This window comes from Fusarium sambucinum, chromosome I (assembly GCF_050947815.1).
Source record: "Fusarium sambucinum isolate potato_lamoka chromosome I, whole genome shotgun sequence".
Lineage (NCBI taxonomy): Eukaryota > Fungi > Ascomycota > Sordariomycetes > Hypocreales > Nectriaceae > Fusarium > Fusarium sambucinum.
The window spans coordinates 8,925,262-8,949,917 of record NC_139294.1 but is presented as its reverse complement, the minus strand read 5'-3'; the positions used below and the strand labels follow the sequence as shown (position 1 = coordinate 8,949,917).

General features: G+C 49.5%; 10 protein-coding genes across 10 annotated transcripts; 4 read left to right on the top strand and 6 right to left on the bottom strand.

Annotated features, from left to right (window-relative positions):
• Nucleotides 1-1,919: 1,919 nt before the first annotated feature.
• On the top strand, nucleotides 1,920-3,638 carry FSST1_005654 (uncharacterized protein; the record flags this gene model as incomplete). The annotated part of the gene is made up of 1 exon (XM_083231952.1): nucleotides 1,920-3,638. One exon carries the CDS (start codon nucleotides 1,920-1,922, stop codon nucleotides 3,636-3,638), a length of 1,719 nt encoding a protein of 572 aa, XP_083089084.1.
• Nucleotides 3,639-4,802: 1,164 nt separating this feature from the next.
• On the bottom strand, nucleotides 4,803-6,328 carry FSST1_005653 (Obg-like ATPase; the record flags this gene model as incomplete). Its single annotated transcript, XM_083231951.1, has 4 exons — nucleotides 4,803-5,354; nucleotides 5,565-6,050; nucleotides 6,108-6,179; nucleotides 6,254-6,328. 4 exons carry the CDS (start codon nucleotides 6,326-6,328, stop codon nucleotides 4,803-4,805), a joined length of 1,185 nt encoding a protein of 394 aa, XP_083089083.1.
• A 917-nt stretch (nucleotides 6,329-7,245) lies between these two features.
• Nucleotides 7,246-8,056, top strand: FSST1_005652 (PPPDE putative peptidase domain-containing protein; the record flags this gene model as incomplete). Its single annotated transcript, XM_083231950.1, has 2 exons — nucleotides 7,246-7,347; nucleotides 7,418-8,056. 2 exons carry the CDS (start codon nucleotides 7,246-7,248, stop codon nucleotides 8,054-8,056), a joined length of 741 nt encoding a protein of 246 aa, XP_083089082.1.
• A 279-nt stretch (nucleotides 8,057-8,335) lies between these two features.
• Nucleotides 8,336-9,025, bottom strand: FSST1_005651 (mitochondrial 37S ribosomal protein uS11m; the record flags this gene model as incomplete). Its single annotated transcript, XM_083231949.1, has 1 exon — nucleotides 8,336-9,025. The coding sequence occupies one exon, from the start codon at nucleotides 9,023-9,025 to the stop codon at nucleotides 8,336-8,338; it is 690 nt and encodes a 229-aa protein (XP_083089081.1).
• Nucleotides 9,026-9,318: 293 nt separating this feature from the next.
• Nucleotides 9,319-11,032, top strand: FSST1_005650 (protein translocase subunit TIM44; the record flags this gene model as incomplete). The annotated part of the gene is made up of 2 exons (XM_083231947.1): nucleotides 9,319-10,307; nucleotides 10,357-11,032. 2 exons carry the CDS (start codon nucleotides 9,319-9,321, stop codon nucleotides 11,030-11,032), a joined length of 1,665 nt encoding a protein of 554 aa, XP_083089080.1.
• A 495-nt stretch (nucleotides 11,033-11,527) lies between these two features.
• Nucleotides 11,528-12,149, bottom strand: FSST1_005649 (NADAR family protein; the record flags this gene model as incomplete). Its single annotated transcript, XM_083231946.1, has 2 exons — nucleotides 11,528-11,966; nucleotides 12,013-12,149. The coding sequence occupies 2 exons, from the start codon at nucleotides 12,147-12,149 to the stop codon at nucleotides 11,528-11,530; spliced, it is 576 nt and encodes a 191-aa protein (XP_083089079.1).
• Nucleotides 12,150-14,124: 1,975 nt separating this feature from the next.
• Nucleotides 14,125-14,689, top strand: FSST1_005648 (cytochrome b5-like heme/steroid binding domain-containing protein; the record flags this gene model as incomplete). Its single annotated transcript, XM_083231945.1, has 2 exons — nucleotides 14,125-14,171; nucleotides 14,221-14,689. 2 exons carry the CDS (start codon nucleotides 14,125-14,127, stop codon nucleotides 14,687-14,689), a joined length of 516 nt encoding a protein of 171 aa, XP_083089078.1.
• A 461-nt stretch (nucleotides 14,690-15,150) lies between these two features.
• On the bottom strand, nucleotides 15,151-17,919 carry FSST1_005647 (M28 family metallopeptidase; the record flags this gene model as incomplete). The annotated part of the gene is made up of 2 exons (XM_083231944.1): nucleotides 15,151-15,336; nucleotides 15,388-17,919. The coding sequence occupies 2 exons, from the start codon at nucleotides 17,917-17,919 to the stop codon at nucleotides 15,151-15,153; spliced, it is 2,718 nt and encodes a 905-aa protein (XP_083089077.1).
• A 1,307-nt stretch (nucleotides 17,920-19,226) lies between these two features.
• Nucleotides 19,227-22,100, bottom strand: FSST1_005646 (retromer subunit VPS35; the record flags this gene model as incomplete). Its single annotated transcript, XM_083231943.1, has 4 exons — nucleotides 19,227-19,391; nucleotides 19,439-19,585; nucleotides 19,630-21,892; nucleotides 21,967-22,100. 4 exons carry the CDS (start codon nucleotides 22,098-22,100, stop codon nucleotides 19,227-19,229), a joined length of 2,709 nt encoding a protein of 902 aa, XP_083089076.1.
• A 745-nt stretch (nucleotides 22,101-22,845) lies between these two features.
• FSST1_005645 (uncharacterized protein) lies at nucleotides 22,846-23,703 on the bottom strand (the record flags this gene model as incomplete). Its single annotated transcript, XM_083231942.1, has 1 exon — nucleotides 22,846-23,703. One exon carries the CDS (start codon nucleotides 23,701-23,703, stop codon nucleotides 22,846-22,848), a length of 858 nt encoding a protein of 285 aa, XP_083089075.1.
• Between the last annotated feature and the right edge of the window lie 953 nt (nucleotides 23,704-24,656).

Here is a 24,656-nt window from a genome sequence, read left to right as displayed (position 1 = left end):
GGCTGACATGAGTCTGCGATGCTGTTGCGAGACAGAAGGTACTTGAGCACAAGTGGCCCACTTTGAGGTGAGAAGTACACTACGGAGAGACACAAGACGCAATGTTGCACGCAACTCCAGTGATCAGAGTGGACCGAGGACAGAGGCTCCAGGGATGAGAGCGAGAGCGTGTGACATGGGTGGACGCGTTGAGCGAGAGTCAAGCCCAGAAGAGAGAAGACAAGGATTGGAGATGGAGACTTGTAAAATGAAACATGAAACACGAAGCGGGAAGAGGCAGAAGAGATGCACAAAGGATCCACATCCACGTTGCCATAGCTTAGTAGTCTATGCATGCATAGTCTTTCTCCATATTCCAGAGCCACTTATTCTCTCGAAGCCATCGGATTTTCGCGATTCTCGACTGAACTCGATGCTGATTGGCCCAGGGCGCGTGGGATCCTGGCGCGTGTCTGATAGCGAATGAGAGGAGAGATCCAGGATCGCGAGAGTATCTGGGGTTGATACTTTTTGGAGTTGAGGCTGTGTAAGTCAGAATGAGTTGAATTGCCATGATGAACAGACAAAAGAGAAGAACAGGTGATTTGGTGGATGGAGAACAAATTTCCGTAGCCGCGGAGTCATGGTGCGACGGTGGGCATTTTAATACCAAAATATTCATCATATATACCTCTACTGTTTTAAGCGCCCGCTGTTGTATGTGTGTTTTAATGTTAGACGCCGGGCGGTTAACAGTTCAATTACGGTTTTCGCTTGGCCGAGGCCACTGAAACCCGGTAAGAGAAATCCGCTTCTATTCTGAGACTGAGACTGAGTCTGAGTGAATGAGGCTCATGTCATGTCATGTCAGCATATTTAGCTGTGTGGGAATGGACGACAGATGAAGGAGGGGGCTGCTGACCTTGACCTGAGCCATGGTTGTCCCTGGAGATAACAAACTGGTATAGAACGCGATAGTAAATAAAGGCGATTGTACGACACGGTCTTTCTATAAAGAACCGCGTCCTCTTTCAAGAATTCCAGTCTTTCGCGTTCTGGTGTTTCCATGCTAAAATATGCCGAGTCCAGGATCTAAAAATGAGTCACAAGCGCTGGGCCATTCAGCGGCCAGGCTTGTGCATCGACAGCATCAAGCCGAAAAGCACTATCCTTGGCGAGGATCACTGGGGTAGTGATGTGTTGCACAGTCTAAGGTCTTTTTCGCACTTATACATCTGCTGTCAAGCATTAGAGCGCTTACAGTGTCAATACGACCTGACCAATCATGTCCTCTACAACTTACACCTCGCAAGTTCAAGCGCGTCTGCGATAATTCCCATACTCTCTCTTTACGTGTTTCAGAATCTTCTCTTGCGTGTTCCCAATGAAAATGTTTCTTGTTTCGTGCGTGGCAATCGTGGGATCGGATGGGTCCTATGCCGGGGAGCCCAAGCTAACCATGCTCCGGCTGCAGCTCGAGTTCCAACTCAGCCGCCCATCACCAACCATTACTTGCCTTGGTTCATTGACAACATAAGAAGACGGCCTCTCCCTGGGTCTCTTGTCTGTCTTTTCTTCTTCATTATCATCATCAGACTGTCTTTTACCAATCATCCCCGTCTCCTCTCCTCCCTATTTGCATTTGTTATTGTTGTTTGTGATCTGGCATCACTCACTCCCAACCCGTAATCATCAGAACAAAAAGGCTTCACAGCTATATTCCTGACGCAAAGTCTTGCCGGCTTGAGACCTTGCTCTAACGAAACTAATATTTCCTGTTTCATCATCGATCCCACGGAGCTGGTCTCCCTGACCCCTGTCGATATACCAATAGACATACAAACTAATACAGCCAACATCATGTCTTCGTGAGTCAACCATATACCAATACTATCATACTATACAATGTCTCTAACATCATCTCAAGTCTATCAGTCGACATGCCTTTTGACTTCACATTCCCCTCGGCCTCCATTGAGCGCCCAAGTCCCCCTCCTGCCATGTCATCACTGCCCTTTGACCAAGCTTTCCTAGACATGGCGTATGCTTCAGCCTCGGCCTCTGCTGCTGGACATGTCTCTGGCCACTCTCGCTCATCATCAAAGGCCTCAGTCTACTCCAATGTATCTGTCGACTCGGACCATGGCTCTCTCTGCTCTCGTCTGACAACGCCTCCTCGAGCTTCTCCTGCTGTTCGTCAGCATGGTCCTCTTTTGCTCCCCAAGATCCGCTCTCAGGACCAGGATATCGATGCCACTCCTACTCACACCCCCTGTGGTCACTACCGCATGATGACCCCTCCTGCTCCCAACCCTTCCCGGCACTCGCGTAGCTACACAAACCCAGAGTCTCTCAGCATCAACTTTGACACTCCTGGCTCTATCGCCTCAGTCAACACATCTTTCTCTAGTCATCCTGACGACTCTCTGTCTGCATCTCTACTTGCATCTCCTGCCAATTTTGTCACTCACATCTCTGGCTCCTCCCACTCACGTCGTGCTACCAGTCTTGATGCCACCGCAATCGACCGCTATGGTTACCCAACCTACCGTCAGATGCCCTCATTCGCCTCTGCAGTCCCCCAGCAGCAATCCGACTATAGCTTTGCTTCTTATAGCTATAGCCCTAGAGCCCAGTCCCCTTTGAGCCTCACTGCTACTCCGGATCCCACACCCAACACCAACATTTTGAGTTTTCTCACCACAACAAACCCCGCTGCTTCGCTTGTCCGCCACATCTCATTCCCCATGCGAGATGCCGCCACCAAGCACTTCTGGTGGGATGTTCGCAACATTCGCTCTTGGTCATCTTTCAACGCTTCTGTCATTCTCTCCCTCCCTGGTGCCTCGGCCCTTCTTACCAACCCTGTTCCCGCGCCGCTGCTTCCTCAACCTACCTTTACTTCTCGTTACCCTGAGACCGAGGCTCAACTCCACTCCATCTATGCTTCATACTACCTACCCAAGCTGAGCTCAGCCCTAGCCATGTCTTCTACTCATCCCCTGCACCTTTCGGTGCCTCCTAAGACTAATGGCATGAACGATCTTCTCTTCGTTGCCAACGCCTCTGGGGAATCTGCCACTGCGGCTGCTATGTTTGGTGGCAAGCCCACTGCCCGTGTCGTCGGTCTGGTTCGCAGCTTCGATCGCTTCAACACTGGTATGCGAGTTGAGGGCAATATCAAGCGTGTTGAGTACCTCCGCGGCCTCTCAGCCATCCATCATGCTATGCGCGAGCATGGGTGCCGCTACGGCTTCATCCTTACAGAGATTGAGCTCGTCCTTGTTCGAAACGGCACTGCAAACACCCCCTTCTTCGGAGATCTTGAAGTTACCTCTGTTCAACTTGCCGCTTCTGCTCCTGAAGGTGACGCCTCAACTCTGCCCCAGGAAACTCCTCTCACAGCATGCCTCGCTCTCTGGGGTCTGTGCCAGCTTGCTTCTGACGATACTCCTGTCGGACACGCCCACTGGCGAGCTGAAATTGGCGCACCGGCCGAAGGAACCCGTCGCAAGGCCCATTCTCGAGACTCGTGGATGCCTCAGCCCCAGCTGGCTGAGAAGCGTGAGGCCAAGCGAAGCCGTGGATGGGTATGGCCCGAGGATGCAATCGGTCGTAAGGAGCTTGGAAAGAGGGGAGTTCGTTATGGTGGTGTCTAAGGGCCTGGTGCCTTGTAGCAGCATGATAATGATTATGATCACGCGAGATGAATGGATGATTGGAAAGAAAAGACATGATGATAATGAGAAGACAGCCTTTTTGGGTTCGTAATTCGTCTAGTATTTAATAAACAAAAACACTCCAAAATAATTAAATATCAGTGCACATCAGTGACCACAGGCTACCCTGATTATAGGAACAATTATGAGAAATTGCATCAAGTTGTACATGATACCCTCATTGCGAGCAACCCTCCACTTCGACACAGCAGCAAAAGATCATACATTCCATTGACTTCTGGGATGTATTGGAGGTATGCAAAACCAAAATGAAGCTACATAAATCATCTCTCAGCTGTGTCTGACGTTGAGCTTTCCCATTCGTGGCTTGATCATGCATATATACTAACCTACAAGAACAGTTTTCAACAACCTCACAAGCCGTCATCGTATAGGGGTCAGTACATCAGTTTGTGGCTCTTCGAAGCACTGAAAACGCAAGTTCGAGTCTTGCTGACGGCAAATCAATAATTCGAATTATTCTTTTGTCTTTTTTTGGTTTTCTTTTGTGCAGGGTTTAAGTGCCCCTCCAACCCCACCATGGTGGGTGGGAGTAACGATTATGTGGAGGGGTCAATTGAAATTGAAATGTGTTATTATACACATATCTTTATTCGTTTTATTGCGCACTGTCCGTCGTCTATCTAGATATTCAATATGATAGACGATGTATTATAGAAGACGAATAACCATTATGCATTATCTATCTACCATACAAAATATTGATCGACTTGATTAGGCAATATTGAAATACTGGGTTCTGTCCATAGGGTAGGTTTGTTATGTTGTAATCTCTGAGCCTTGTAGGTTCCAAGGCCAAGCGCTGCAACCAGATGAAGTTGAATGAACGCAAGTGCCCCAGCATTCATCCATCGAAGCGCAACAGTTGCGAATGTTTGAATGAGGCTAGTGACTGAGATGATAGCTTCACTGTAGTAATGGTTCCTTTCCATCGTGAAAGGCATTGAGGCAGAACAAGGTGCAATATGACATAGAACATCTGGAATTTTACACGAGCACGAGATAAAACTGAATAATCTTCATCACATCATTGCATTTAACTTTTTTTCTATAGAATTAAATACCGCAGGTGATGTTGTAGGCTTAGCCCTTGGCAGCACCAGCCTTAAAGTGGACAATATCGCCGTCCTCCATGACATACTCCTTACCCTTGGTCATGATCTTGCCCTTGGCCTTGACCTCGGACTCATCACCGAGTTCCTTAAGGGTATTGTAGTTGAAGACGAGAGCCTGGATGAAGGTCTTCTCGAAATCGTTGTGAATGACACCGGCGGCCTGAGGCGCCTTGGTGCCATTGCGGATGGTCCACTGTCGGACCTCATCAGGTCCAACTGTGAAGAAGCTGCCAAGCTGCAGGGTCTTTCGCATCTGAAGAATGACCTTGGGCAGAACAGAGTCGGCACCGGCATTCTTCTGCTCCTCCTTAGCCTCAGCCTCGGTCTCGCACAAAGTGAGACGAGACTCGTAAGAAACGGAGACAGGAATGAGAGGGTCGCCCTTGGCATTCTCGTTGATCCACTCGACAATCTTGGGAAGATGCTTGTTCTTCTTGCGGATGAAGTCCTTTTCAGACAAGTTGACAAGGTAGACAACGGGCTTGGCAGTCAGAAGGAAGAGAGGGTTAATGACCTCAATCTAAATGAGCGAGTCAGCAAAGGCTCAGTCAAAACGTCTCAAACATGAATGAATGAAAGGGTTTGCAATCAGAGTAAAGTTTATCTCACTATGCCTCTAAGCGTTATAGGTGAGGCATTCGACGAGCTGGGTTAGATCAGGCCTTCTGGCCTTTTGTCATCAGGAAAGCAGGATGTGGTAAAAGCAAAGCGAAAAAAAAAGGGTTCTTACCTCCTTGGGGCCCCAGGTGCCCTTCCGGACATCCTTGCCATCGTTGAGCCAGGCTAAAACCTTCTCAAGCGTGGCTTGATCTTGCACAGCCTTCTTCTGCTCCAGACTCTGACCACCCATACGGGTCTTCTTCTTCTGGTTCTCGAGAGCCTTTTCAGTAAACTCGATATCCTTGAGTCGGAGCTCTTCGCTGATGATGTCAAGATCACGGGTGGGGTTCACGTCACCCTCAATGTGGATGATCTCGGCATCGTCGAAGCAACGAACAACCTGGAAGATGGCATCAACGGCGCGAATGTGGGACAGGAAAGAGTTTCCAAGACCAGCACCAGTGGATGAACCGCGAGTCAGACCGGCGATATCATAGACGGTCAAGTTGGCTGGAACAACCGACTTGGGCTTGTACTTCTCGACGAGCCAGTCGAACCGGTCATCGGGAACGACGACACGAGCTTCCTCAGGGTCGATAGTGGCATAGGGGAAGTTCTTGATGCTGTCAGCACCCCGATACTAAAGACGGCGGATGGCGAGGGGGCTTCATACAGCTGGGTTACCGAGGTTAGACTTGGTAATGGCCTGGAAGAGGGTAGATTTGCCGACGTTTGCTAGACCGACCTAGAGGTTCGGTTAGTACATGGCTTGTATGTCATGGCTTAACCCCAAGGGTAGTCAGGGAGGTAGTGACGTACAATACCACTCTTCAAGTTGTTTCCAGGCCTGCCCAGGGGGATCTTCTCCTCAACGACTTGCTTCTTGGGAGGCATCTTTCTTGACTTGGCGTAGTTACGATGTTGAACAAAGAAAACTAGACCGGAACGCGTGAATGGAACGTTTCCAAGAGCTGCAGAGCTGGCTGCGCGGGGTGCAAGAGGAGAGGAAGAAGCGAAGAAGAGAGATGATCTGAATGACTTCGTGTTGAAGTATTTAGGTTGGCAGCTAGCCAACCTCGGACGGCTTCGAGAGCGAGAGCGACGACGAAGTAAAGGGAAGAGAAGAGGGTTTGAGGAAGAGAGAAAAGATTTCACTTTTTATTTTGCGACGGAGCTTGGGAAAATAAGATGAGAATTTGTTCGTGACCCCACCTTGCTGGGTTTAGAGAGGTTGGGCCGTGCCAAGAATTCGGTTCTTCGGTAAATGTGTTAGTCCGAAGAAATTATGACCATAACGTCATTGGCTGACGAAAACAGCTTGGCAGGCAGGTACAATCCACTGACTGCGACCCGTGCGCGTGCAGCAAGACCCTGGATCCAGTGGACAGGCACAGTATGTTTTAGTATGGATGTGTCGGAATGTCACAGAACGAACGCTGTCGTTTTAGGCGTCCGTCTTTGGAAATATCTGACCCCAGAGGATTTTTGGCTGGCTTCTGATCTCACAGGAATAGTCTGAACGCGGCCCGAACTCTCCGCCTCCTTCTCTGTCATTGTCATTGCGTTTCCCTTAGCTTTTGTTCTATTCATCAACCTTCCAAGTTAGACAACACCATCACTTCTTTGTTCATCAAAAACGTTTGCTGTGACAAGGCGCTTGCCTGCAATACCTGAGACCTACCTGAAATAGCGCCTACCTATATATCAGCATAGCCCGGTCGTTCGCCTACCAGCCCCGCTCAACTCATTAGCTACGAACCTCAAGCTTCGAGCCACCTTCGACGTCCCCGAAAATTATAGTCTCAGTCAGAATGCCTCGTCCCAAGAAGAGCTCTTCGGTGAGCAGATCTCACCGTTCGACATTATCTTTATCCAAGACCGAAATCACCATTCACGTTTATGATCTATTGCCGGTAGGTATACGTCACCTACTCCTTCTTGTTGACTTCAACGACAAGATGCTGATACGTGCGGCATTGATAGCCCGGCCGATTGTCGTCAGTATTGTGGACAGTAGGCGCTTCACTTCTCCATTCAGGCGTCGTCATCAACGGGAAGGAATACGCATATGGTGGACATGACAAGCGGGGCCTCACTGGTGTGTACTGGACAAAACCGAAGACCGAACCGCCTGGAGGCACATTCCGATGCGAGATCCTCCACGGATTCACCCTTGCAACCGAGCAAGAGATTGAAGCAACTCTCCGGACTGCTTCTGACGAGTTTCTCGGCACGTCGTACAACCTTCTTACAAAGAACTGCAACCATTTCACCTCATATCTGTGCAAGCGGCTTACAGGACAATCCGGTCCAGGATGGTTGAATCGTGCTGCTAGTATCGGTGTCGCATTGCCTTGTGTCGTCCCTCGAGACTGGATCGAGCCACCCGAATATGACACGAGCGAAGGCGCACTGCTAGATGATTATGACAATTCGAATGAGACCACGGGCATGCTAAAATCAACAAATCCCCATTTGTTAACGGATAGTAACGATGACAGTGGGGACGACGATTGGAACTCCGAGGATGAGAGGAGACGCGGTGGTAGTGGAAAGGGCAAACAAGCGCTCCGCGACACTGCCGGACGCCGCCTACCTCCAGCTGAGAGGGCACTGCGATGATCGAGTATAAATCAGGCTGCATGCTTTTCAATCGGAGTTTGGAGTTTCGAGGCACTTTGTTTATGGGTTAGCACGATACCAATGGTTTGGTAGTTCGGGAGCAGATCGTTCTTTTGGGACTTGCAGACCTAAGCAAGCTGGTTTTGTTCATTTGTATAGTACATGTCGTACAAAGTATAGTACATTCACTTTCATGACCTGCGCGGCGAAGTGATATCCTGGCATGAGCATGTTCCCAAAAAGTGTCCAAATTCCAACGCACACCCCATGCCATCTGGCTTACAGACGTCTGGGCTTCTCACTCCTGGTACCTCCGAACTTGATCCTTGTCGAATCGGCAACACGCACAATCTTGTCTCGTAGGACCTTGCCCTCGGGGCTCATCAAGACCTTGAGAGCAGCCTCTCGTCCCTGACCGAAACCTCGCAGCACAACTTCCAACCGGTTCATCTTTACGGGCCATCCGGTGTGGATCAATCGCTCCAGGACGTACTTGGTAAGGGAGTAGGCGGAATCGAAGGTACCACGGCGAGACTTGCGGAATCCAATATTGCCAGCCGATAGGGAAATGATAGGCTCGCGATTGGGCTTGGTGCAGGTAATGTGAGTGTTGTGCTTGTGAGAGTAGATGTGAAAGTGGTAGGGTTCGAGATCGTCCTCTTTGGCCTGGGCCTTGCGATGGGATCTTTTGCCCAAGGCACTCGTATCGATGTTGGTCTTGTCAAGAGTCTTGAATACAAGGCTTTGAGAGAGGTTGGCCATGGCGCTGTTGCTGGGTGTAGACTGGGCCTGGGCCGTATCTTGTGGACCGTAGATGCTCTCTAGGATTGAGGCTGTACTGGGTCGGCTCTTGGGCTTATCATCGCGGAGGGGAGTCGTTTGTGAGATTGATCGGACGGTGTGGACTGTAGCTCGGGTAGTTTGGAAAAGCGACTTCGCCGCGAGGCGACTCGATAATGAGCGACTCATCTTGTGCGCATTGCCTGTCGTGGACTTGGAATTAGACTGGGTTGAATCAAACGATCTACGGTTAATTTTTACTCGCGGTCGGTAGCTCCCCCACGCACCGGGACCCGATTGAAATTTCTACCGAGGCTTTGCCGTCTCGGTGCTCATGTTCCTTGACTTTCCGCCCCGGACCGAGATCGCAAACCAAAATTTCCTCGGGGAATTCCACCACCTTCCACCGTCCATATTCTATATCCACGCTCCGTTCTTCTTTGGAGGGTTTCTTATCTGCATCTACTTGTGTTGTTGCAATAATGAACTCCCTCGCAAGAAAGACGGCCTCCTCGGAGCTTGCCTTGTCACGGGCTTCTGCTCATGTCTCATCCGCTGGTAGATCACCCGCATATTGCAGATTAGCATCCCAGCTCTCTCAGAATGCCTCACGTAACGGTGTCACGCAACAATGCCAAATGCTTCCTGGGTCCATTCGATCTCCCTTGAGGTCTTCCTTCGTGCCCGCCGAGCTTCGCTGCACCCCCACTTATACAGCACAGTCCCGTCTCTTCCACCTCTCCAGCCGTTTACACCAAGAGAAGCCTCAATCTGAGCAGAAGGCCTCGCCTTCCCCCCCTGCCGACGCAAAAGAACAAAAGCCAACAGGCGCCAAGTCCGACGCCAAGTCTGAGGAGCCTGAGGCGGAGCAGTCTAAGAAGACGGATGAGAGTGAGAATGGTGAAAAGGAAGGAAAGGAAAAGGAAGACGGAGAGGGTGAGGGTGAGGGCAAGGACAAGAAGAAGGAAGATGCCCCTCCCCCACCTCCACATGGTGACAAGACACCTTGGCAGGTCTTCATGGAGACTATGAACACCGAGTTCCAAAAGTCCCAGGAGTGGAACGAGTCAACGAAACAAATTGCGGCCTCCGCAAACCAATTTGCGGAGAGCGAGGGTGTGCGACGTGCTCGTGAAGCCTATGAGAAGTCTACAGGTGCTGTGTCCTCGACCCTCGGAAAGGGCGCCAAGGCAACTGCGGGTGCCATTGGCAAGGGTGCCTCTTGGACTTGGGATACTTCAGTTGTCAAGGGTGTTCGAAAGGCCGCCAACGTCACTGGAGATGCTGTGGACAAGGCCACTCAGCCTATTCGAAACACAGAGGCTTACAAGAACGTCAAGGATGTTATTGATGACGGCAGCTCTTCCCGGTATGGTGGTTGGGTTGAAAAAGAGGAGCGACGGAAACGCCGAGAGGCTCTCGACAAACAGCGGGGTTACAAGGCTCCTGAAGCCATGGAAGAGGACATAAAGTGAGTATCTTTTGTATTGATTGTTGGAACTGCCCTAACAAAAAAGCAGCGCTGGTACTAGCGTAACCGTTCATAAAGATGCTGCTTGGAAGGAGGCCTGGAGAGATTTCCGCGACCAGAACAAGTACGTCCAGGGACTTTTCAGCTTAAGAGGCAAGTATGACGAGTCTGAGAACCCTCTGGTGTCGACCGCTCGAAGCATCACCGACCGCATTGGAGGTTTCTTTGCCGAGAATGAGACTGCCATGGTTATCAAGAAGTTCCGATCTATGGACCCCAGCTTCCAGACGGAGCCTTTCCTTCAGGAACTTCGCGAGTACATCCTTCCCGAAGTGCTTGATGCCTATGTCAAGGGCGAGACCGAGACACTGAAGCTGTGGCTTTCCGCTGCTCAGTACTCCGTGTACGAAGCTTTGACCAAGCAGTACCTCCAGGCTGGTATGAAATCTGATGGAAAGATTCTGGATATCCGAAATGTCGACATTCTGCGGGCGCGCATGCTTGACCCTGGCGAGGTTCCTGTCTTTATCGTCACCTGCCGCACGCAAGAAGTCCACGTCTACCGCAATGCCAAGACAAACGAGCTTGCCGCTGGTATGGAGGACAAAGTCCAGCTCGTCACTTACGCAATTGGTATCACACGAGTACCTGAAGACGTCAACAACCCTGAGACACGGGGCTGGCGTCTGATTGAAATGCAGAAGAGTGGGCGAGACTGGTACTAAAAAGCACGATCATTTCAATGCGGCGTCAGGGGTTGGGATCTGCATTTGTTGGATACTTGCAAGATGAGAGGAAGGGCGAACAAAGGAGCATCGCCGAATGTGTTTTAATAACTGTACAATATGTTCTATCATGTGAAAATACCAGGGCGGGCTCTCGAAACGAAACCAACATCAATACCATACAACACATCAACACAAAACATGCATTTCTGGGAGAATGGATCTGGGGCTGATTATCAGCAAAACAAAATGACTACCACGCCGCTCTGCTTGCCTCTGAAGGAGGCTTTTGTATGTATGATTACTGAGGAGAATAGGGCTATTGGGCTCGGCATTATCAGCGGCGGGAGGAGCATGGACTATAGACAGGTTCAAAAGTCGCCTTTATATGAGAGGCCATTTCAATCCATTAAAGCGTGTAGGCGCATCGCCTCAAAGTACTCTTGTGTCTGCACCGAGTAAAGTGAACTGCCCAGTCCTGAGAAAGAGAACGTTCTACAGCTGTCCTTGATCTCTTTTTTCTCTCAGAATACTTCTGGCCGCCATCAACTCCTTCCCTAGCAGATTCTCGCCCCATGAACTCCTCGCAGCCTCTGCGTCGGCGGCTTTGAACCCAATACCCCAAATAGGATCAAACGGACTCGCCTCGACAAGTTCTCTGTCACCTGTACATAGCAACGTATCGAGTAATGATCCCTCGAGATGCTTACCACTGGGTGAGCCCTTTCTGCACTCCTTTTCTGAAATAGCACGAGTGAATTTGAGAATGTTGCCGTGTCGTACAATGCCGCGGCGATGCTCGAGCCATGTTGCTTCGTCGAAGTTTTTGACCTTGCGTCCAAGGGATTTTACTTTGCGAGGTGTTGCTGCTCTGAGCACCTCGATGGCTGTGTCTTCGTCTTTAAAAAGCTTGGCCTTTTGGAACATCATGTAGCTTAACACGGTTAGTTCCCATCTACAGTCGTACTCGGAACACTTACTGTTCAGCGGTCTTGTACATTATCCTCTCATCTTTGTCATCGCGAAAAGGACAGTAATACCACTGTGAAAGATATCCAACCTCTGGATCAGACTCTTTCCAGAAGTAGACCGGACCCAGGTCGGAAGAGGATGCCATCTTTTGTGAACTTGAAATGTACCTTGACCTTGTGTGGCGTCTCGAGCTTCTATCACGTCTTGTTCTTGTATGATGTCTTGCCCTGGTATTGTATTGTGATTAATTGCGGGAACAAAAAAATGTCGATACTCTGAAACATGTTGTATTTATATATTTACAGGTGGTCAATTATACCAGGGTTGAGGATGACTCTTCGCCGTTGAGTCACGGGGTAACCAAGATATTAGGTTGTTGCAGATGAAGGAAGAAAGTTTGAGAAGGAAGTAGAAAATAGGTATGGGGTGTTTGTGAGGTCGCACCTCCTTGCTTTGGGTAATCCATTTCTTTGCCTTCATATAAGTGTGCGTTGCCTGGTGACTTACACGGTAGCTGCTTGAACTCTATGATGTTGGTCATAAAAGAAGCTACTGTCGAGTCGTACGGATAGCAGCAACTTCTTCCTCTTCCAACCTCGATCAACTACCAAATTAATCTTCAAAGAAACCTACTAACTTGTTACCCATCAACCAGCCGTAGGTAGGTACATAGGTGCTGCCGCCTTGACTTGCACAATGATGGTAAATAACGGCCAAAATGTGCCTCCCATTGCACATTACAATATGAAAAACCTGAGTTGATTGCTCCAAATCAGGACCCATCAGCATAGACTTCGATCGAGTGCTCTGTAGTAACTGCGAACTTTGAGGTTGTTCTGTAAACAAAGACGTCTTTTGTGTTAAACCGTGGACGTCTATTTATCTTCATCTGGAACTTGATATTCAGCTGTGCCAGATAGGGATCGGATCACTCGATATGATGCAACATAAAGATACCAGTGAGGCTTTAAACCGAGTAAATCTATTGACGGATTATCTGGCGTGGTTGCATCCTCTTTGGGATAACTGCGTATATGTTCAGCGCGGGAATTATCAACTATCTTTTGCACCTCAAAAGTCAAGAAAACGGGGGCTTGGTGTAGGGGTATCACGTTCGCTTTGCATTGTTTCAAATGCTTGCGAAAGGCCGGGGGTTCAAATCCCTCAGCCTCCATTTCCTTTTACATTTTTGCTGCTTGTTTATTTCTTTTCGTTTTCGTCGACCATAGGTGAGGCAAAGTCGGTCATGAAGAATGGCGGGTTAAACGTTACGGATAGGCTGCCTCATGCTGTGCTGTCAGTAACGTGGCATGCCATTAGCTGCCCCAGGAGATGCGTTAAGGGTTCCCACTAGTTAGAGTTCACTTACACAAGGTCGATGTTCTTTCTGTCCCGAGTACAGAGCGCAGAGGTAAGGGATTGTCACTATCCAAAGATCGAGGGGTTGGAAATATTAATACAAGACACGGCAATAACCCCCAAGCTTCAGACAGAGATCTAGTAAGTACATCTCTCATGATCAACCTTGTATGCCCAGTCTTTCTGAATAAAGGTTTGTGAAACCCGAAAAAACGTCGTTGTCTCTAAACGACCTAGGCCTTAAGCTCCGAGGGTGCCTGTCATTTACCCATGTTTGGAACGTAATGTTATTAGAGCTGCCAACTGCCGTTCTTCAGTATTAGGTACCTACTAGGCAATCAACATAGCTCTAACCATGTATTCTCTTGTTATATCAACAAGGACAAAAGCAAGTAAAGCGTCAAGTTTACCTCCGTTGAAGCATAGGTAAGGATAGTATAGTACATACTATACATAGTAGCTGGCAAGCAGTAACAAATTATACAAGGTTTAAACGGAAACCTGAGCGGCTACTCCCTAACTCCCGAGACAACACGAAGCTGAGACGGCTCGGAACATAAAGTGGGGGAGGAAGCTCAAAGAACCACCGGAAGCTCGGAATCCATCAATCGAACACTTTCTTACAGGGCCTCGCTTTCGACAATCCCCAACCAACCAACACCTTTAAATTACCATCACAGAAGTAACTCGTCATTGTAGCTTCTGTACCAGATACCGAACTTCTTTGCAACCTCTCTCTAGACATACTATCTGTCAAAACCATGGATCACGTCGACAGTCACTTGGCTCACCAAGCCAGCCAAGAAACGTACGCTGTTCATCAATCCGTCTCTAGATATACTCACTAATTCTCTCAGCGCATCATTCTTCACTCCTCTCAATTTCGTCCTAATCTGCGCCGTCCTCTACACAACACACGCCCTCATGCGCTCCTCGCCACCACCCTCGCTCCCCCGCGACACCCCATCAACCGTGTTCCGAACATACACTCCTCACACACTCCTCCCCTTCAATGGTGAGGAGGGCCGCCCTGTCTATCTCGCTGTTCGCGGGCGTATTTTCGATGTCTCACCTGGCCGTAACTTCTATGGTCCTGGTGGCCCGTACAGCAACTTTGCTGGCAGGGATGCGAGCCGAGGTCTTGCGTGCGGCAGCTTCGATGAAGATATGCTGACCAAGGATCTGGATGCTCCGCTCGATAAGCTCGAGGGATTGGATGCGGAGCAGATGGATGCGCTGCAGGGCTGGGAGGAGAGATTTTTGGAGAAGTACACTGTTGTTGGAAAGCTAGTTTCTGTGCAAGACTACGAGGCGCAGAAGGCTTGAGTGATGAAAGGATATAATCACGAAGAGACAAGGTTCTAAGACACAGGCTTACTACGATAAGAGTATCCGCTTTATGAGTTTTCTATGATGGGACATATCAGGGCACATATGTGACTCGCATTCCTTCATTATGATAACTATAACAAAGAAGAATCCCGTATAGTCGCCAGATAAACCTTCACTCTATCCCGACCAGGTGCTTCAACAAGTCCTACCCAAGAAAACAATATAGCAAGCAGGATCCACGCAACCAAACTCCGTGCAATGCCTCCTGTACACTTTTTGCGTTAAGTGTTGCCACGCAGCTCACAAACCAGAAGCCAGACAACTATGTATATCCTGTAGAGAAAAGAAGAACAAGGGCGGGCTCGCTAAGACTCAGATTGCGCAATCGAGAAATAGGAAGGGGAAAAAAGGAAATAAATGAAGAGCTTTTGCCCAGTTGAAATCATACAGGTACTTTATTGCTGCATCTCTAGAATTGATGCTGCTTTGCGCAAGAGTGCTGCTGTCTTGGCAACGATGGGCTTAGCGGTCTTCCAATCCTCCTCTTCTATGCTGTCTCGGATTGAAGGAAAGATAGCTCCGTCGTTGGACCACGCTTCTGGCCCAAAGACGACGCTCTTGAATTGTGTGCGGTTGGGGATCTATGAATGGTCAGCTTGATTTCTGCTGTCAAATGGGGTGATGAGACTTACTCCACCACCGATTTCAAGATCCAGCATCGCCGTCTCAAAGTATGCCATCTTGTTATTGTATGCTAATCGAGACGCGCCAATGTCGGTGGCTTCCCATCCTCCATTACCCAAGACATCGCGGTCCCAGTCCATCTCCCACTTTTCGAATGTGGCGACGTTATGCTGAATGAGCTGTACAGCTTCCTTGAGCTCTTTAAAAGCGTCTGTCTCACCTTTGGGTTGACCCTCCAAGTGCTTGATAGCCCATTTTTCGAGGTCTTTCACCCATTGAACCAATCTTTGCGCATACCACCCCATGTCAAAGGGCATAATGGGCCGATCTGCCATGTCAAGAATGAGAAGAGCAATTACCTGTCCCATGGCGCCATGATACTTGAAGTCGGGGTCAATAAAGTTATCCACCAAATCAATCTTGTCGTAGCTTGAATGATGAGGAACTTGGCTTCCCTTGAACGCCAGGTCGAGGGAGCTAGTCCCAGCGATATCTTGGAACGGAATATGGTTACCCCTTCCTTCGGGCTGTTTGAGCTCGGCATGACTCTGGTCCCAGAGTTCCTTTAAGGTAGAATTGGTACTGGGATCGATGACTCGGCCCATAGCGTGCAGAAGAGATTTTCTAAACACGGGCGAGCCAGAGGCATGCAATTCGTTGCCCACAACGGCTGCATCAAGATTGATATAGGCAAAGGCGTTGTCGCGCAACGCGTCAGAGTTATGCTCAACATACTCTGTTGAACCGATTAGGTTGTATGCGGAAGCGTCCCAGGACATGAACTCGATAGTCCTCAAGGGTCTCCAGCCTCGCTGCACAAGGTCCCCGAAGATTCTGGCCATCTCGATCATGACGGCAGTGCCTGAATGCGGGTCTGTCGCACCAAAAGCCCAAGAGTCACGCTGATTACCGATGATGATAGACTTGGATGTTTGCTCCATGCCATTGATTCGGCCATAGACGTTCCAGATAGTATGCATTGACTCCTCATCCTGCTCGTTCTTCAATCGTACGATCGGAGACTTATCATCACCGGTCCACCAGTCGACATCTGGAACGCCACCTTCCCACTTGTTTGGTACTTTCTCCCCATAACCCTTGAGGTGTTGTAGTAGGACCTTGGCATCTCTCCATGCCAGCGGAAGACTGGGAATACCAACAAGTCCGTTTGCCTTGTCAAGAGTGATTCTTTGGTCACCCTTACTACCATAACCAGGCGACAAAGGATCTCCGATGCCCCAGTTTGTGAGTGCTACAGAATCTCTTTGAACGCCGTCTGCGGGCATGTATAGTCCTTCTGGCGCCACAGCACCCTTCTTGAAGCCGTCATCTGCAGGGTCGGAGTAGATAAGGCATCCAGAAAAACCTGCAAGTTCCGCGGCCTTGACCTTGAGACCTTGGTTATCCAGGGATCCGCCATTCCTGACGAGCGCAATAGCGCCTGTGACATTGACCCCCTTGTTTGCAAGATGCTCGAAGTCCTTTCGCGAACCGTAGTTGGCATAAATGAGGGGTCCTTTGACATCGCCAGACTTGGAGTATCCGTGAAAGGCGTATGTTTGCCGACCTGCAGTTTCGCCGCCAACTTCTTCCTCCTCCAATTTGGCTGTCCATACGACTTTTTTCAAATCCTTGTCATCCATTATTTGCACCGCACGACCATCCTTGCGGGGATAGTTGATATAAACTTGATACTCGTCCATCATCACCTCGTCCAGCAGTGCTCGACTAAACATGGCTTGAACATCCAGAGCAGTCGCATAGTCGCCTTCGGTACCGGCAATGTGAGCGTAGTTTGAAAAGTGTTGTACGGAGGCGCGCATCCTCATAGGATCAACGGTTCGTAGCAGGTGAGCCCTGAGGTCCTCGGGATTGAAGCGGAAACCGCCTCCCAAACGATCTGATAGACCACCAAACATATCACTAGCGAAGAGCAAATAGAAGAAACCCAGTATAATCGTGAGCGCCAGAATGCGCACGCAGAACAGAATGACGACTGTCTTGTCGAACTTGGGTATACTCCACCTCCTCGTTGTTTGGCTTGGCGTCTCCTCATTCTCACCCGTAGCAGTCTCGGCATTTTCGGCCGCTGGCGCATCAGCTCGTTGAGGTAGACGTATGCGTAATCGTGGTAACCTTGGACGCCAGGACCATTTCCATCGTGGTAGAGTTAGATACGAGCCTATTCGCTTCCCCCACTGTGAGCCTGTGGATCGGTCGGGTTCTTCGATCTCCATCTCCTGCATCTCACGCCGGACCTGCGCGGCCTCGTCATCGCTGTCGCTGTCGCTAGCCCACAAACTATCCTCATCATCGGTTTCTACTGTTGGTGGCCGATACCCGTCGGGCCTGCGTGAAGAGCTGGCAGCACTCGAGTGCTGCAGGAGACCTTGGGATTCAGATTCAGTTGCATTTCGCTCGTTGGTCGGAGACCTCGGGGCTGGAGCCCAGTCATCAGGATCGTAACGACTACCGCTGGCTAGGGCCTGGTCGTAAGTAGGAGGTATGGGATCGTAGAAAGGAGTCTTTTCGGAAGGCATGTTGAAGATGTATGAGCGCTAACCGCGCCCTCGGTTGTCGTATATTCAATCCGATTGGAGTTGCTTTTGGGAATTTATGATCAAGTCGAAATAAAAAGTGACATTCGCTTTCGCTGAAAGGTCGAGATAAAGGAGTGGGTGACCTGGGCCGATCGATCGATACAATACGAAGCAATTAAGATGGATGGGTACCTAGACTAGATAGTACGAAAGGAACGTTAAGAAGGAAAGACAAGAGACAGAGTCGGACGCCAGAAGCGCATTGCCAAACAAAAGCTCAGACTCGGCAGGTTGATGGAGTTGATTGGAAGGAAAGAAAAATGGAAGCGTATAGGTTGAGATGATTAGAGTCAAGACGCTTATTACCTATGAACGATCGCGACGGGGGGATGATGGCGTACGGAGTGTCCACGTAAGGGACCGGAGCCCACTATAACCCGCCGGCAAGTACAGACCTGAACATAGGTAGGTGAGCATGAGCCTGAGACTGAGGGCGTCGGTCGAGTCTCAAGTGGCTGAGTTTGATTCGGCGATACTTGGCATCAAGCCTTGGCCGCTATGGAATTTTTTGTTGAGAGCATGGAACTTTCTGTATTGGCCGTTATCCTGTCTGGCTTGACCTTTCAATATCATTCTGATTTCTTTGATCAAGTTCTGACATGGAACATGTTCTAACACTGGACACATCCTTTTTGAGAGGCATCCAAAGGAGCTCACTTTCAATCTCCTGAATTTGCCCATGCACGCCACCAGGATTACCCCACAAAAGCTGGGATAAGGGGACAGCCTAACTGGGAGAGGGAGGTGATGAACCTTAGGTTTCTGGATCTTGACAAGCAATATAGTCGCAATCAAACGGACGGGCCACAAAATAATCCGCACACTGCGTACCGTGGGGGAGATAGAATAATTCAGGGTACCTGTAGGTAGACTGGCATCTTTTTCACCGTTTTTGTCGATGACAAAATTGTGTGCGGACTGTATTCTGACCAACTTATGATTCTATGATTAATTGAATTCCTGATAAACAGTGATGGCCTATCTATTCACACTCGTTATAATAACTCCTAACCAAGACTTGAGTGACTGATTGGCTTTGGTAGTCGTAACCCCTGAACTCAACCTGAGATTGTCACATAAAGGCCAAACCTAACAGATGGCTTCACCACGCCTGTTATCAATCTTTGGGCAAAGTTTAGAGATATATACAACTACCTGCTCCTTCATTGATACGTGCAGGCCAAACATTATCTATCGACATGCTGCTCAATCGCCTTCTCTTACTCCCTTGCGCCGCCAACTAGACCTCAGTTTGGTGTCAGCACAATACCCTCGTACTGTCGACTACGAATATTTTCCAGTGTCTGATTGAAGTGCCGACGACTATTCTCAACTGAAGCAGAGTCCTGCTGGTTGCCTGCCAGATTAGAATGAATGAGTTCGATAAGTCCATTAAGATACTTGGTTGTGACCTATACGAGTTAGCAATTGCTTTCCGAGCTCCATCAATAAAACTCACTGATTCGTTCTGCTGATCAAAGTAATACACGTAACGATCCAGGATCTCAACGAAAAGCTCAATCGATGTGGCCGTCTCCATACAAGAATCAGCCACCCGAAGGGCTCGCTGAAGGCATTCGAGCACTCGCTTGCCATCCCGGTAAAGCTGTTCTTGTTAGTCAAGCATTTCGATGTGGAGATTCAACATACCTCTGTCTCTTCAGATTCGCCATTGGACACGATGGGAGTTGCCCACCACAGGTGACTAGCCAGGTAGACAGCGCGACATTGATCGGGCTTGCGCAGCAACTTGCTTCCATGCTGTGCACATTTGGTAATAAGTGTGTCGTAGTTCTCCTTGCCAAAATTACGGGTTTGGTGGAGAGCAGTGGCGATTACGCAGACTGCCTGAAATTGAGCTTTTGAATCCGTTACCGCCTCCTCGTACACAGTAAAGGCCTGCGCAAAGAACTCATATGCAACTTCTTCAAAGCCAACCAGGTCGGCGGTTTGTCCAGCGGATGCAAAGAGACGCAGTGCCATCTCGGCAGCCCCAGAGCTGTTGACACGCGTGTATAGCGTACTGAGTGCAGAGTGCATGAACTTGAACAGGGCGTTACTTTGTGTCTCCCAGTTGTCGTCGAAATGCTCTCGCTGCTTGAATTTTCTCGCCAGCTTCATACATGCCGTCAGAAGAGGGGGTGTAGTCGTGCGAATACGCTCGTTTCCTTCCGAGTATGCCTTTCTCGTCATTTGAAGCAGCTTGAACTGGGTGTCATTATCCTCAGACTGCAGCAAATGAACGATTCTTGCGAGCCATCCCTGCTCCTCCATTGTCTCGTCTGTCTCCACGGGGCGCCTTTGGCTAACACCAGGGTAGCCTTGAGGTGCCTGTGATCCTTCCTTAATGAGAACTTTCAGCACCTCCAAAACGTTCTCAAGCTGTTCTGCAGTCGAGATCTTGGTTTGGTTTTTGAGCAGAGTGCGAACAACATCACCAGCAACGGCGCGGCGAGTAGGGTATGATTGCGACTGGAAAAGAGGAACGTAGGTGGGAAGAGACAAAGCAGTAAATGTGGAAGCATAATGATTAAGGGGTGCTTGCAACAGAGCAAGTAAGCTCTGCTGAGCGGGAGGCGAGTGCAGATCGGCATTGTTCATGTTTTCTCGAACCTTGGTAGTCGCGTACGCTAGAATCTGGTCGACATAGTCCAGTCTATCGGGATAGATGTTTAGAGCAAGGTTGCAAAGTGACACCAGAAGAGCAATGATGTCAGGCACAGGTAGATGCTGTGCCTCAACCAGGTTCTTGACCTGAGCAAAGAACACCTCATAGAGCTGTACCTTTTCTGTGATTGAGCCTTGGCCGTTGACAGCAGTTGTTTCCGTATCGGCAACTGAAGGCATGGACTCAGCGGGTGTGCTGGAGTCATCGGTGCTGTTCTCGCCCGCAGTTTCGTTGGCAGGCTCCTCTGCCTTGGCTGCTGTCTCATCATCGCTCTCGGTAGTCTTGGTGTCATCAGGAGACTCGGAAGATTCAGCAGAGTCGCTCAACTTGCCATTATCAGGAGATTTGGAATCTGAAGGAGGGGTTGCAGGTGTTTCCTTCAGGAGATTGACTTTCTCCAGCAGTTTTGCCAGTGCATCAGCCTCCATCTGGGCCTTGTCCTCGGATTTGTCCTCCGGTCCATCGCGTTCAGCATACTCGGATAATCGATCCATTAAGCCAATCACAATAGCCTTTACGTTGACGTGAGGGTTGAGCCGGGAGACAGCTCCAAGGAACTGGTCCAACGTGTGCAGGTGGAATTCGTCCGGGAAAACTTGCGTAATCACCTCAAGGAGATACTCTTGGGCAAGAACGTCCCTACATTGAACCACCTGCTCTAGTAGAGGCGCTAGAATGCTGGACTTGTAAGTTTCAAGATCAACGAGCTGGCTTAGGCGCACGATGTTGCTGCCAACAAGTAGCTGCAGCTCCTTTCGCTCTCGAATCCTCTGTTCACGCTCCCTTGAATGACCTTGGTGCTGCAGCCGAACCCATAGTTTGTTCATTTCCACAAAGTTCGTAAGCACAAAGTTGATGGAATCGCTGATGTTGCCCTCGGGACCATCGCTTTCAGTTGTCGGCAAGAAGTCTCTCGCTTGGCCGGAAAGGTAATAACGGAGAAAAAGTCCACGGATAGGATGCTGAACACCTCGACTCATGTCCATCATGTCTTTCATAAGCTCCTTGACGGGCGCATCCTCAATGGCCATGTAAGCGGTTCCCACGGTAATCATGAGATATAACCGCGGAACGATGTTGCCTGCATACTGGACAAGCTCGTAGAGGTCGGCTAGGTGATTGACAGGATGGTTTTCGCGAAGGTGAACGGACAAGTATCGCAGGGCATCGAAAACAGACATGTACAGCTCGTAGTATTGCTTGGGACCAAGGCTGCTGGTACGGAGCTCAGAAACAAGGGTCGAGCTGTCGAGAGTTAGTGATACCGTTCAGGGGATTGAACCACCATATTGCGCTGCGCAGCGCAGCAATCAACATACCAGCACTTAAGCGCATCCATTAGTTTGCCCGGTGTGTCGAGACATTTGCGCATGAGCGAAGTCTGCTGACGCACCGCAACCAAGGCATCTTCAAGCAGACGAGCTTGGTCCTCGGGGGGGGCTGGTGTGGCCATCTTGACGTTGGCGAATATGACAGCGGGGTAGCTTGGAGCAGGTCGGAACAAGCCAAACTCCTAGCAATTCAAAAGAATGCGACAACTATAGAAGCAGTCGTGGAGGCGATGGCAACGAGATCGAACGTTGGACGGAGGTGCCGGGTTGTCGTGAGGTTGCGCCGCATTCAAGGCGCAGAACGGGAACGGGTGCGATGACGATACGGGGGAGGCTGAGATAATGGGTGGGCCCTTGTTGTATCAGTACACCGTAGGCACTGTATGTAGGTTCCATTGGTAGGTAGGTAGCTTACTTGCCCGGGGACAGTGGATGAGGGTGCTGTATCCGTACCTGCACTTTCCATCTTTTAGGCTTTAATAGGTACCTACCTTAGTAGCCTGCAGGGGACTGCAATGTCCATCCCAGCCACCCTGGATGGACCTTCCCCAAGGAGCGGACGGATCACGTGAGGTCTGGGCGCTGGCTCCCTAGGCTCTAGTTAAGTCATGGAGAGAGGAGAATCTCACAGAAAGATGGTAAGAATGGACCTAATTATCACTTAGGCATTCATGAATTACTATTCGAAGGCGTGCTGCTCACACCTCCATGGCTACTAATCGATCCGCTTAATGCCATGACAATCTCTTAGTTCACTAATCTCAGTTGTAGGCCATGGCTGAAACACCCAAACTCCTCGCATTCTATCCATCATTGTCTCTTAATACTTCTCATACGTTTAGGACTCATAATCCTTATTCAGGTTTCTTAACTTGGCAGACATCCGTTCCGTTGACATTTCTTGGATCGGCCAAATACTCCCACACCACAATACTGTGGCTGTCCAACACAGGCTGGAATACCCAAATCATCGCGGAGGAAATCCACTAATGATGTTTCAATTGAGGATGAAAATGCGGCAAGGACCAGCATCATATTCGACTCGGGACTCGGCAAATTGTGAATATCTGCAACAATCACAACCTCTTTGACCGTTCTGATTGAGGCCAGTTCCCGAGCCCACCGCAAACTCTCGTGACGGGTGGAATACAACAGCCGAAAGTCAGATACTGTCAAGCTCTGCGGGCCGTCCCACGATTCTCGTGGCCGAGCGCCTTCGATGACGAGCGTTAACTTGTCCAAGCTCTGCAAACTCTGTAACGAGCGACAGACGGAAGACCAGTCATAAGAATCTGGCTCAATGGCATTTGTCGGACTGCACTTGTAAAGGCTGATCTCGCGAACTAGGTCTCTAGTGCGTGGCGTCTTGTCGGCGAAGAAAGGCACCATTGCCTCAAGATCATCCCCAAAGTGGAAGGCATGTTTTGTGTACAGGAAATGGGACGCTTCCTCTCGTATTTTGCGGTTGATATGCATGATAACTGTGTGCATTGCTCGGTGTGGTTCGGGATCGGCGCAATACGTTGTTTCGTACGACCTCTTTACGATACTTCGCTCCATTATGTTGTATGTTGAACGTTGCGTTGTCGAGCGGCACGCATCATACTCGGACCTCGATTGGTTACGGATTGAAATGTCCTTTGTTCCGCCATTGTCGAGAAGATAGTCGTATATCAGCATACGGATCTCTGGGGGGATTCGCATGAGCATCGGTTCTTCGGCCATGGTGATTGAAGTTGAGCAAACAACGATTGAGATAAGAGTGATGAAGTACGGCGATACAAGGGGGAAGAAGGACAAGATATCTGGAGATATTCGTCTTGAGCAGATGACTCGGTGATGTCAGGCTCTAGCGACTGAGCTAGCTAGATAGTTGATGGTGTCGACGGGTTACTAACACAATGTTGGACAATGACGGGCAATGCGAGGGATCTCGCGTCAGCCGCTATTTCGAACTCAAACTACGGAACAAAGACAATTCATTACGGCACAACCAGTTTGCAGCGCAGTGGTGAATATTTATGTTATTTCTGTGCCTCAAACTGATCCGCAAGTCGAAAGGGTCCGTCCGTCCATCAAGGTGCCCACTCCCCGGGTCCTCCCAAATAACGCTGGTCCGTTGAAACAGTACAGATTCAAGTCATAACCAAACCCCAACACAAGTTCTAAGCGACTCAAGTTTAATATTTCTTTCTTTCGGTTTGGATGGTAGCCCCTGCTGTTGGCAACCATTGGATCAACTATTGTCATCTTTGCTACTGGTTTCGTTTCCGTGGGGTAACGACCCTGGATGCGCCACGTCGAACAACCAAGTGTTTGCCCTACTTCACCTCTCAAGTTCATCCGGAGTCCAAATGTTTCTGCATTGACTTCTTTTTCTTCTTACTTTTCTTTTGCGTTACGCTGTCGCCGATCGCCAGCTTGAAAAAGATTTTACTGCGCTTGCAGCGACTCGATTGTTCACTAACATCAGGTGTGGACCTACAGACCAGAATTGTCCGTATCTTTGCGGACCGCGACCCTACTATTAATCAAGAACCCACAACTAAGACGCTTTCAAGCCATGCTGCCGGGCTCTTGAGATGCGAGCTTGGACTGAGATGTTTTCTCTTCCTCTTCTAGGGATTTGATCACGGCTCCTACCGTGCTATGCGCATAAGAAGGGGGGCGCTAGAAAA